The 13,354-nt window shown below is 45.9% G+C and overlaps 1 protein-coding gene across 1 annotated transcript in view; it reads right to left on the reverse strand.

Annotated features, from left to right (window-relative positions):
• Positions 1-13,354, reverse strand: part of LMBR1L (limb development membrane protein 1 like) — a 42,999-nt gene that overhangs the window by 13,610 nt on the left and 16,035 nt on the right. The window contains exons 2-6 of the mRNA XM_014063511.2: positions 9,340-9,424; positions 4,674-4,704; positions 3,355-3,494; positions 1,765-1,868; positions 1,217-1,343 (exon numbers count right to left, since the gene is read on the reverse strand). Of these exons, the coding sequence (XP_013918986.2) occupies positions 1,217-1,343; positions 1,765-1,868; positions 3,355-3,494; positions 4,674-4,704; positions 9,340-9,424 (487 nt within the window). The remainder of the gene's footprint in view (positions 1-1,216; positions 1,344-1,764; positions 1,869-3,354; positions 3,495-4,673; positions 4,705-9,339; positions 9,425-13,354) is intronic.

Consider the following 13,354-nt stretch of genomic DNA (forward strand, 5'->3'; position numbering starts at 1 on the left):
ATCTTGGCTCCCTCGAGTTCTACCAAAACTCCTTAAACCCACTACACCACGCTGGTTCTTGCTCTCAAAGCATTTCTGAATTGAGCAAAGACAGAAAAAGGTCCTTTTCTGTCAATCCAGAAATTATTTCCAATGCACCAAAAATCATACAAAGGGTTGTTCTCATCTCAAACATCACTGCTAGCCAGAACTCGTTCTTCTGAATCTGCAGCTGACCGAGCTTCCAGTCATGTGTTTCATTTCCTGCTTGGTTTCCATGAGACATGACCAAGGGACACTAGGCTATTAGAAGCTTATTGCTTATTCGCTGGAGAGGTTTGTCTTTCATGGAGAACCTTTGGGTTGGAAGCACCCAATTTGTTTGTTGGTTTCATTTGACTTGTATGCTGCCTTCGTTATTGTTTATAAATAATCCAAGGCAGCAAACATACCCAATAGTCCTTCCTATTTTCACAACAACAACAGCCCTGTGAGGTGGATTGGACTGAGAGAGTGTTACTGATCCAAAGTCACCCAGCCGATTTTCGATGCTTAAGACAGAGCTAAAACTAGACCAGTGATAGCAAACTTTTTTGGCACCAAGTGCCAAAAAGGGAGGGTGCACGCTTATCTGTCTGCAACCGGGAAGAGGAGCTGCACAGAGCGGACAGGCCCCCCTGAAAATGAACTTCCGGTTTCCAGTGCGCACATGCACGCCAGCCAGCTAGTCTTCCGGGTTTCTGGGGCACATGCATGTGGGACAGTCAGCTGGCCTGTGCGTATGCTCGCCCCAGAAGACCAGCTCTTCCAGTTTCCAGCACTGCCGCATGCACGAAGGCCAGCTGAACATCGCAGGTGCATGCACGCCAGAAACCCAGAACAGGCGATGCTGCACATACAGCACCACTTCGGGCACGCGTGCGCCATAGATTCGCCATCACTGTGCTAGACCAAACTGGCCTAACAAACTGACCAAACCAACAAAAATTGGACCAAACAATTCCTTCACAACTCAGCTCCACCGATGAGCGGCTGAGGGATAAGATGATTTATGCTTGCTGGCTAAAGTTTGGGCAACCTAGAGACTAGTGCTGTACCTGCCAATGTAGATTCAAGGGTATCACTCTTCAACTGCCCTCTTCACAGCTCCTTGCTACCCGGGGCTCAAATCTCCCCTTGCAATGGAAGGTATATCCCTGTACGGGGCAAAAAGTCTCCCCACACCATAATAACTCACCATAGAGGCTTTCCCTGCTCGCCCCATCCTGGTCCAAAATAGCAGAGGCGACCCAGACCATTCCCAGCACCAACAGGGTTAGCAACAGCAGGACTACAAAGGTCTCATATACCCGAGCCATGATCCCCTGGACAGAAGCAGAAAAGGGGGACAGTTATTTCCACTCCGGAACTGGGAATAGGATATGAAGTCTTCAAGAGGCAGCTGGCACTATTTTGCTTCTAGGTGGAACCTAGAAACTGGACTTTATTGCTTGAAACTGAAACAGTGATTTTTTAATTTGGGGATTTGACGATTCAAACTGTTTATGATTATAGAAATACTATTAAACACTATTAAATTTTAGAGCAAAAGGTTGGTTTTTTTGTATTTGTAACTGCATTGAAGAAAGTTGGAAGTCACTTTTATTCTATTATTATTTTTTCTTTTATTCCTTGCCCTTTTCATACCCCACTTAAATTTTATTTTGTCTAGGAATTCAAGTGCGTGTATATGTGTTTGTTTGTGTGAGTGTGTAAATAAAGTAAATAAAAAAAGGCAGTTGGTACCTTCTTTGATCCAGCAAAGCCTTCGGACTCCGTGAAGAAGTAGGCAAAGGGCATGAGGAAGACGAGGGAGAGGTTGGAGAAGAGGAAGACAAGATTCCAGAGTCCTAGGAACAGAAAAGAGGGAGAGAAATTCCCTTACGCCTCTGCTCCAGCTCCTCAAAGGCCTATCCCTGCTGCCTCTCCTGCTGTTGGGACTCCTGCTAGCCTCCTTGATTTGGGCCATTCCTGGGATAATCCACAGGGGCCCAACTCTGGTGGGACACCCTTTTCCTTTCCAAGCTGGACCTGACAGCCCCCTCAAAGCTGAAAATCCCAGTCACCTTTACAGAAAGGTACACATACTTGGTACCAATGTTCTTTCCCGAAGCAGTCCCTGCTCTGAAGTGGCTTCCTTCAGACTGAAGCAATCCCAGACAATGAGAGGACTCATCCTAGAGCAGGGAAGGCTAACCTTTTATGTCACCAGGTGCCGACCTGAGTACCGGAAATGGCACGCAAAACCATCCCGCGAGAAATGTGCGGCCTCGCTGTCCTTCCCACTTTTGGGAGTGTCAAAACCCAGAAAAGCAGTGTTTCATCGCACATGCATGCACTGGCACCCAAACCTCTTGTTTCTGGCACATGTGTGCGCTCGACAAACAGCTGGCCATCACACATGCGCATGCTGGAAACCCGGAAGTTTGGATGCCCGCACACATGCCCGATGGAATGCTGCTCTTCCGGGGTTTGGCGCTCCTACACACGCGAAGGCCAGCTGGCTGACGCGTGTGCGGCTACAGGAACGCAGAAGAGAAGTCATGAGGCCGCGCCTCCCAAGCGGTCTGGCCCCGTGTGTCGCTTGCAGCATGCATTCCATAGGTACGCCAACACGGTCCTAAAGGGTCTTGATTCTACAACACAAATGTTGGTGATTGTGGGATTTTCAAAAGAGAGAAGCTAGGATTTGGGAGACACAGAGAACTCTGAAGAGGGAAAGCAGATTTTGGTGCTAATTTTGCTTTTTTTTTTAAGGGGAATGACTCCCTTGAATTTAAACTGCCTTCTCAGGACTGCGTCTGGCAGTATTACACAAGAGGTTTTCCATCCTTATGTCTCCAAACGCTTTTCTGATGTCCCAATCCAGCTTACCATCCTTAGTCTCCCATCCAGGTACCAACTAGATTTGACCATCTGATCAACCAAGGTCAATTTGGTGCTATCATCTGCTAAGAGTTGGTTTTACAACTTGCCTAAGAATTCTAATCACTCTTGTTAGTCAGGTTTTCTCCATTATGGAGAAAGAAGGGGGCGTGGCCTTAGCACTTAGCCTTATATACCACTTCACAGTGCTTTACAGCCCTCCCTAAGAGGTTTACAGGGTCAGCCTATTGCCCCCAACAGTCTGGGTCCTCATTTTACCAAGCACAGAAGGATGGAAGCCTGAGTCAGCCTTGAGCCTGGTGGGATTTGATCTGCCAAACTGCACGCAGCTGGTGATCACCAGAAGCAGCACTCTAACCACTGCTCCACCACGGCTCATTCCTTCTGCTTCCCCACAGAGACAGATGCCCCTCCTCCCTGCCCACAGAGGAAGCATTGCAGGGAGCTCACCATGGATGAGGGAGCCGTTCAACCACTGGATGTAGTAATTTTGAGGGAAGGAAAGCAAGACTTCATTGCCGATGATGGAGAAGGGCAGTAGAAGGACTGCCCCCAGGGACACAGCCAGAGTGAAGGTGCACAGCCACAGCCTGAGCAAAAGGACACAAAAGAAAGGATAAGATGCTTGTCCACGTCCATCTGACACTGCTCACTGCACAGCGAAGCCCCAGACTACGCCTCATATTTACGACTTTCTTCCCCAAAATAGAAATACATTATCTCCTTGGTCCGCCATGTTCAAAGGATGGGAAGGTTAAGACTCTTGAGCATGACAAGGAAAGAGCAGCTTTGTTCACCACACACAGGAAGCAAAGAAGTTGGTTTGATGAGGGTTTCCCACCCTCTCTTCCCCCCTCCCCCCCCTCTCTGTCTCTCACACACACCCCTATTGGATCAATTCTTTCACTTGAGTCTCATCAAAATTTAGAGCAGTTCCAGTTAAGGGAAGCCTGAAGTCATAAATAAGGCTTTCAAATTTTAATTTATCCCAAGTGAGAGTCCTTTCAGGCTTGGTGGGCAGCTGAAACCTAACTTTCTGGATGAGAAGCAACCTCTAACGGGGAGGTAAGATAATGCGGTATGCTTAACATGCCACGTGGATGCCTTATGAATGTGAATCTGAATAAGCATGCGTGGACTTGCAGGGCCAGCGCGATGTGCAATAAGTTCACATGGTGCAACAAGCCTGGGTGTTTGTTAGCAGGATAGCGATTTTTTTATCTTTCACTGTGAGTTGTACTGTGTTGTGGGTGTGGGTGTGTACAAAAGGAGGCTCAGCCAATCTCATTGTACACATGTTGTTCTCTGACAATAAAGGTTTGAATTGAATTGATGCTTTATTTTTATACACACATATGCAAAAGAATGCTTTTTCTAATTTTTTAAAAAAATTATTAAATGTATATGCTGCCCATCTTTCTATCAAACGACTGAAGAATAATGTCTGAAGAGGACAGGGATTCTTGAAAGCCTGAAGGGCTGCCTATAATACATTCTCTACCATTAATGCCCAGATGTTAAGAGAAATGCAAAATTCCTCCTCATATTCGTTTACCTGGGCCATATTCCAAAAATACCTTTGAATGGCGTCCCAAATTACACAAAGAGAGGGATAGGGAAATCCACATTAGATGCATTTTTTTATTGGACATTTCATTTTTTTTTAAAAAAAAAATAGCCCTAAAAAGATAAAAAGGAAAACATGGAAATGGGAAAAAGGGGAAAGGGAAGTTATGAATATCTTAAGAGGGGAAAAAGAGGGAACTTACGCAATCCGATTGACTGCAGCATCTTCATCAACTAAGAATAGGAAAAAACAATAATTATTATTACTGTTACTAAACTAAGTGCTCAAACTACTTTTCTGCCAAAGAAACCAAAGTAACATCTATAGTTCATTTTGCCAGTCTACTGAAGTAGACTAGTCAGCACTCTAAGCTTCCCCTATGACGGCCCATTACCATGGGGGAGTAGAGATCTGAATTTGTGTCATCCAGTGACAAACCTTTAATTGCAACATACAAGAGATATTCCTAACAGGAAGTGTAAAGATGGCATTTAGTCTATTCCATGTTGGTGATACATTTTGTATTAGACCTGGTGGTGGCATGCGGAGACATTTGTCCGGGCACACGAGGCGTTGCCCTGTCAGCTGACTTCAGTCTTCTTTTGAAGCCATTTTTCGCCCTCCGGAAGCTTCAGGAGCTTCCCTGAAGCCTCTGGAATGTGAAAAACGCCCCTACGGGCAAACCGGAAGTTTGGGAACGTACTTCTGATTTGCTCATAGGGCCAGTTTTAGCTCTTCAGGAGGCTTCCCTGAAGGCTCCAGAGGGCAAAAAACGACCCTACGAGCAAACCGGAAGTCACTTCCGGGTTGCTCATAGAATTGTTTTTTGCCCTCCGGAGCCTTCAGGGAAGCCTCTAGAAGGCTCCTGAAGGCTCTAGAGGACGAAAAATGGCCCTACACACAAACTAGAAGTCACTTCCAGTTTGCTCGTGGAGTCGTTTTTTGCCCTCCGGAAGCCTCCTGAAGGCTCCAAAGGACTAAAACTGACCCTACAAGCAAACCGAAAGTCCATTCCCAAACTTCTGGTTTGCCCATAGGGCCGGTTTTCCGCACTCCTAAGGCTTCAGGGAAGTTGCTGAAGCCTCCAGAGGGCCTTGGGCGGGGGGGGGGAGGCTGTTCTTGCCCTCCCCAGGCTCCTATAAAGCCTTTGGAGCATGGGGAGGGCAGAAAAAGCACACAAAAAATGGGGGGGGGCTGGTCGTGCGCATAGCATTATGGATGTGGCATGCCCACACACAACCCCCCTGCGCTCCCCCCGCTTTTGGTACGCGAGTCACAAAAGGTCCACCATCACTGCCCTAGCTCATTGCAAAACCATGACTTTATGGAAGGGCAAAATGGGGTCCCCAACCTTTCAGACCTCAGGGACCACTAAATTCATAAGTTAAAATCCTGCAGGCCACTAATATGATCTGCCTAATGACTGGGTGGGTGGGCGTGGCTAGGTGGTCATCTGACTGGATGGGTGTGGCCAATTCAATGTCACTCACATCGAGGGATGCCTCAACAGCTTCTATTCGCCCCTCTTCTGCCAGCCACTCCTCGCCTACCCGCCCGGGCTCCTTAGAGCCCCAACAGGAAGCAGTTGTTGGAGCTAAGCAGCCACTGTGAGAAAGAGTTGGCAAAACAGCTCAGTTCAATTTGGATCTGACTGAGAAGAAGGCAGAGCAGAAGCACCTCACTGAGGACTACAAGCATAGGCTTTCCAAGCAGAGGGAAGACTTGTGGGAGTACCGGCTCCTGGAGGTTTAGCAGGCTGAGATGGTCAGCCAGTTCCAGGCCATGATGCAGTCCCATTGGAACGAGGCCCTCTGGCTCTTCAGCACCACCAGCACTTCCCTCCAGCCTTCACCCAAAGCCCCACAACAGGAGGCTGAAGCAGACCCCAAGTCAGAATTTCTGCCCCCCTCCGACCCGCACAAAAAAGACCCCAAAGGGGGAGATTCTCTGCAGCAACACAAATGTTACACGTATCAGGCCCAAGGACCGTAGTTTGAAGACCCCTGAATTAGTGCAATACAAAAAATACAAATAATTTTCTGCGGACCACCAAAGTTTTCTCACGGACCACCAGTGGTCCATGGTCCACAAGTTGGTGACCGCTGATCTACAGTATAAATACAGTGGAAACACAGAAGAAAGTTGGCTAGGTGAGGAATTCTCCAGGATTAGTAGAGGTTACTTCTTGTCCACCATAATCAATTATAAAATATGCAGCCTAAGACAAAAACTCATCCAATCAATCTGAACAGGCTGGTTGACCAGGGATGACAGAATCTACTGTTCAATTCAATTAGGGGAAAAACTCTTATTTATAGAGAAGTTTTTGGTACTCTTGTCTTCACTATCACAAAGAGATGGATACAGCTTTTCTGCTCCTCCCACATCTGCAGATAAATTCAACCCTCCTCAGAGAAGGTGGTTTCCTTGAAATTCAGAATACAAAGTAGAATATACAGGAGTTGTATTCTGTATACTGTATCCTAAGGGAACAGTGGTAAATGGTGCCTCTCTCCAGCCATAGGACAACAGACTGGGTGGTTAGAACTGCACACATAAAAATTTCCTTATGAATCTGATGTCCAATTGTGTAGGGTTAGAGTAGCACAAGGAAGGTTTTGTGGGAATCCCTATGCTGTAGGCATCTCTCTAGGATACATGTTTTGTACAGTAAAACCAGATTGTCTCTGCAAACTGATCTTAAAAGTAGCCAGGTCCCACCGTTTCCTCATATTCCCTATTTGTCCAATAAGTGTCAGCATCAAATTACAAGCCCAGCAGTTGGAAAATTGCTAAGCTGGAAAAAGAGCTAAATTCCCTAGGCCAACGGCTGTCAAGGCAACTAAACTAGCAGCAGCATAAACAAACTTTAATTTAAAAGTAAAAAAGCCCTTCTACAGGGACTGGGTGTAGAGACCTCAGCGCTGTTGCAAAGCAGGCAAACTCTGGGGAAGAAATCTTTCCATTTGGGGCAGAGAGGGTGTATTGTCTCCACAAGCTTCATTTGCAGGCATTCTGCATAGAAGTTATGCAAGAGTTGAAGCTGGAGGGAGCTAACCAAAGGGAGCCCACAGAGTACACCCACCCACTGCTTTGTGAACAATTTACAGACCTCAAGTGGTTGCAAAAGGGACATTTGCCAATCCTGCTAAAATCAGCTGGCTTAGTTGCAAGTTTGACATAAGATGCTCTGAGGCTCATACAAAGCAGTTGAAAAAAGTTATGGAAGATCATCAAGTTTCACCCTGGCTGACAGAGATGTTAATGATCAAGCAAATATGTTGTTCTCTGCTTATTAATTGGGCTGTTACAGAAGCATCCAAGACTTATGACAGTACAACCTTCCTCAATCGGATGCCCTTCTGGATCTATCAGAATTACAGCTATGATAGTGCTGACCTGGGACTGGTTTGCCTTCTGGGAATTGTAGAATTAATAATCCAGCCAACGATTTTCTGGCATTCATCGAGTTGAGAGAGGTTTGCCTGGAAAGGTCAAACCTTTGCTGATGCAAACGTTGTTGCAGCACAGATGTTGCTTTGTTGCAGCAGAGATGTTCACTTTGAACACATGCATACCTGAAGGCTGGATTTCCACAATGCGCTAAGTCATCAAGCAATTTGCCTCATTTGGACATAATGCAGGGCTGAAATCCAGCATGTTCTAACAGGTTCTGGAGAGACCGCCTACTGCCAATTACCTCCACTCGACCAATTAGATCCCACAGATTAGGCCTCCTCCGAGTCCCATCAGCCAGTCAATGTCGACTGGCAACCACGCGGAGGAGAGCCTTCTCTGTGGCAGCTCCGACCCTGTGGAATGAACTCCCCGTGGAGATTCGTACCCTCACCACCCTCCAGACCTTCCGCATAGCCCTTAAAACCTGGCTGTCCCGACAGGCCTGGGGCTAAGGACCTTTACCCTACCCGAATAGTATGAATGTTGTGCTTTTAACGATGTATTGTCCTATATGTAACTTGGTTTGTCTTCCCTTCCCCTTGAACTGTGAGCCGCCCTGAGTCCCCCCAGGGAAAAGGGCGGCATACAAATATTAATAAATACCAAATACCACTAGCGGAAATTTTGAGTAGTTTGGAGAACCGGCAAAATGCCTGACCCCAGAATGGGGTGGGAATGGAGATTTTACAGTATCCTTCCCCTGTCACGCCCACCAAGCCATGCCCACCAAACCACACCACACCTACCAAGCCACGCCACATAACCGGTAGTAAAAGAAATTGAATTTCACCACTGACATAATGTAATACCGCATGTGAACTCAGCCACTGTAGTATTTCGATCCTGGTGAGTTTAAGTTGTGGGCTGTTCAGCAAACCCAGGATTAAACAAGAGCATTTTGTGCAATGTGAACTCTGCTGATTTGTCATAATTGAGCAGGACACATATTTTGGAAATCTTAAAATCAAGGGAAACTGCTAGTTTCATTCTCCTCCTAAACTCTAAAAAGCCATATCCTGCATGGCTTTGACAACTTCAGTGGTGGTATAGTATAGTGGTTCAAGGCTGGAAAGAACAAAGGGGAGACTCAGGTTCCTGTCTATCTTCAACTCCCTGGGTGATTTTGGGCCAGTCCCTCTCTCTCAACCCAGCCCACATCATAGGTTTGTTGCTCTTGGGAAAAACGAGAAAAACTTACACTCCTGAAGAAAAGGCATCTGACAAACAAAATTGGGAATCTAACAAATGAATAATTATGTCTTTTGAAACCATGTACCTAGAACAGCTTTCCCAAACCTAGATACCTCCTAGACGGATGAGTTTCAGCTCCCCACTAGGTTGGCCTTTGCTGAGAATTCTTGGCACTGAATTGGCAGAAACGACCTTAATTTGCCTGCCTACCCAGTTACCTGTAGTGAAGTCTGTGTGTCTTTTGAAGTAGGTTAAGATGAAGTAGCACAGGATGTAGAGACTGCCAAAAAGAAGGGTGCAGATCTGTGGGAGGAGAAAGAAAAACTGGTTACGAGATGCTGGTCATGAGTCATCCTCACCTCTTCCCAGTGACTCTTGAGGATATGCAACCCACTTCATCCACGGCAAATGGAACACAATTTGGAAAACTGAAGGATCCTCTTCTCTATCCTATTACTGAGCAAAACCCTTCTATTACCATCACTATATTCAATGCTTTCCTTTATCAACATTTCTTTGTGAAATTTCTTCAGACTACTCTGTTTCCCTGAAAATAAGACCTCCACGGATAATAAGCCCAATTGGGCTTTTGAGCACGTGTGCTAAAATAAGCCCTCCCCCAAAATATTTAAATGCATGCGCAGCCAGTCCCCTCCATTTAATGGGAGAAAAGGGGGGAACATGTCCAACGTGCCCGACATGCACCTGCCATCCATGTGGAACGGCCTCACAGAGGCCCCTACCGCAAACCCCAGCTACGCCGCCCCTTCTCTTAGTGGCGGTCACAAAAAGAGCAGCAGGCCCAGGGACGCTAGGGCTGGCAAGAGTGTGCCAGAAACAGAGACAGAACTTCTGCCCCTCTCTGGATCAGCTAATCCACGGGCCGAAGTTAAGGGGCCTCCTGCACCTCAAAAATAATAAACCTCCCCGAAAATAAGGCCAAGTGCTTATTTCGGGAGTCAAAAGAAAATAAGACCCTGTCTTATTTTCGGGGAAACACAGTACAAGCAGCCAGCAGGTTTGAGAAAAGCCACATTTCTTCCTCTAATTTTATCTGGGTTCCCTAACATACGTTTTAACAATACCTGAGAAGGGGCGGTGAGAGCAAAACAAAGAGAGGAAACATTAAAGCAGGAAATTGCAGCCTGCGTGCTTACATACCAGATCTAGACTGGGTTCAAAGATGGCGGTACAGTAGGCAGCAATAATGGGATAAGTTTGAAGAGCACCAAAACTGGAAAACCCAGGAAACCACATTTATGACTGAGGGAATGATACCAGGCGCGTGACGAGAATAATTGCAACAGAGAAACTGTTTCAGGGAAGTGTTGAAAACGCCAGTTACTAAAGGAGGCTTTGAAATAATCCCATCTCCCCAAGTCAAGCTTACAACTGAAAGAGGGAGTGAACAGAAAAGTGAAGTGGGAAGAAGAGTGGATCAGCAAGTTTCATCCTTTCTTCATCTAGTCGGACTCCTATACCTCTGATTCTTTATTCTACATCTTAGCTACTCCATTGCCAGCTCATCCTAAAATACTCGGAATATCATAACTATGGGAAGAAAGCAAAGCAGTACTTTTTAAAAATAAAAGCACCTCTGATTAAAAGATTTGAGAGTGAAAAATTTGCATTTTCCCTGTTCAGACATTATTTCAGTTGAAGCCACGTTGTTTCCTCTAGTAACTTCACATAAAATGGAAGACATACCCTCCCAAATAAGCGCATTTCTGAGAACAAGATTCAGAAGTTAAAACAACAAAACTAAGCTTGAAAAGAAGATCCCATCAGTGAAGCTATGTAAACAAAACAAACCTAAATCTGAAAATTGAATGGTCAGAGCGCTAGGCAAATAAACATTGCAAAATAATCCTCCTGCTATTTTTGGTGGAATGAGCATTAAATTGCTCTCCAGCCCCAACAAGTACTAGTTATATAAAAAATAAACATGGATGTTTCATCTGCCACATGACAGGTTTACTGGGCTGCCCAAGGACATTCAGGTGGTGCTCCTGAAAACATACCAGGTTTAATTTAAAGGGTCATTTTTTGCATTCTTACGTTCCAAAGTTTTGTTCTTCAAGAAAGAAAGCAACCTTCTGTGATCAGGATGATTAAATGCCACAGGCTCTTAGCCCACCTTATACTACAAACCTATTTTAAAACGTGACAAAGGTTGCACGCTATCCTTTTTCAATCTGGTGCTATCCAGAAATGATGGATTTCCAAAATCCCTCCACCGTAATAGCCAATAGAGCTGGATTTTCTCACAGAATCTATGCTAGAATATTTGCCGATCCCTGATTAACCATATCAAAGAATTGAAGTTATAAAAAAGAGACCACTACCAAATGGTAACCAATCTCTTTCCATGAATTTCAACAGTAAGAAAGATGACCACAAATATGTGGTATCTTAGCTTTACATCAGAAACAAGGATCCAGTCTTTAGAAATATCAAAGTATACTGCAAATGATGAAGCTTGCAAAAAAGGCCAAACTAATTTCCTTGGTTAGGTAGGGAAAAGACAATATCTACGTTTATTGCTCATCGGAAACCCCTTATAGACTTTTTGCATGAAACAGAAAAAAAATACTCAAGGTTTATAGCTTTGATGATTAGGACAAAAATGTCATTTTTTTGTAAAAATTTTGTTATATTTATAAGAGAATATTTGTAGCTCAGGGTTGAACTGTGATATCCTTAGTGCTCTCTGACCTTGATTGTTTTTTGCAGATATTTCATTATCCAAACTAGGTAATATCATCAGTGTAAAATCATGATAATGATGATACTGTTACCTAGTTTGGGTAATGAAATGACTGCAAAAATCAATCAAACTGAGACAGCGCCAAGGACCCCATTGGAGTTATATTTCCTGCAAAAAAAATGGAAGCTGCTTCTACTTCTTTTCATTTTATGTTTTCATTTTTTTTCCTTTAAAGGTAAAGGTTTCCCCTGCACATAAGTGCTAGTCGTTCCCGATTCTGGGGGGCGGTGCTCATCTCCCATTTCAAAGCCGAAGAGCCAACGCTGTCCAAAGACGTCTCTGTGGCCATGTGGCTGGAATGACTAAATGCCAAAGTTTAAGTTTAAGTTTAAGTTTAAGTTTAAGTTTATTGGAATTTGTAGGCCGCCCTTTTCCCTGAGGGGACTCAGGGCGGCTCACATAAACTAGGAAGGGGGGGGGATACAGACAACAAAATAGAGACAAATACTAAAATGGTAAGCAACATACATTCATCATTCGGGAGGGGTCACTATCCTTATCCCCAGGCCTGGCGGGCGAGCCAGTTCTTCAGGGCTGTGCGGAAGGCTTGGACGGTGGAGAGGGTGCGGATCTCTACAGGGAGCTCGTTCCAAAGGGCCGGGGCTACTGCTGAGAAGGCCCTCCTCCTTGTAGTTGCCAGCCGACACTGGCTGGCCGATGGAATACGGAGGAGGCCTAACCTATGAGATCTTATTGGTCGCAGGGATGTAATTGGCAGAAGGCGGTCTCTCAAGTATCCAGATCCACTGCCATGAAGGGCTTTATGAGTGATTAATAGCACCTTGAAGCGCATCCGGAGATCAACAGGTAGCCAGCGCAGCTCGCGGAGGATAGGTGTTATGCGGGTGAATCGAGGAGCACCCGCAATCACTCGCGCGGCTGCGTTCTGCACTAGCTGAAGTCGCCGGATGCTCTTCAAGGGCAGCCCCATGTAGAGCACATTGCAGTATTCCAGCCTAGAGATCACTAGGGCCCGAGTGACTGTTGTGAGAGCCTCCCGATTCAGGAAGGGTCGCAACTGGCGCACCAGGCGAACCTGGGCGAATGCCCCCCTGGTCACAGCCGTTAGGTGGTGGTCAAATGACAGCTGCGGATCCAGGAGGACTCCCAAGTTGCGAACCCTCTCTGAGGGGTATAGAATTTGACCCCCCAGCCTGAGTGATGGTATATTAGTCAAATCTTTGGGAGGAAAACACAACAGCCACTCGGTCTTTTCCGGGTTGAGCACAAGCTTGTTAACCCTCATCCAGTCCATAACGGCCTCAAGACCCCGGCTCACCACATCCACCGCTTCATTGAGTTGGCACGGGGCGGACAGATACAATTGAGTATCGTCCGCATATTGATGGTATCTGATCCCGTGCCTGCGGATGATCTCTCCCAGCGGTTTCATGTAGATGTTGAATAGTAGGGGGGATAAGACCGACCCCTGAGGCACCCCATAATTTAGGGGCCTAGGGGACGAT

This window comes from Thamnophis sirtalis, unplaced genomic scaffold (assembly GCF_051295495.1).
Source record: "Thamnophis sirtalis isolate CommonGarterSnake01/CBP01778 unplaced genomic scaffold, rThaSir2_p1.2 scaffold_3, whole genome shotgun sequence".
In the NCBI taxonomy this organism is placed as follows: domain Eukaryota; kingdom Metazoa; phylum Chordata; class Lepidosauria; order Squamata; family Natricidae; genus Thamnophis; species Thamnophis sirtalis.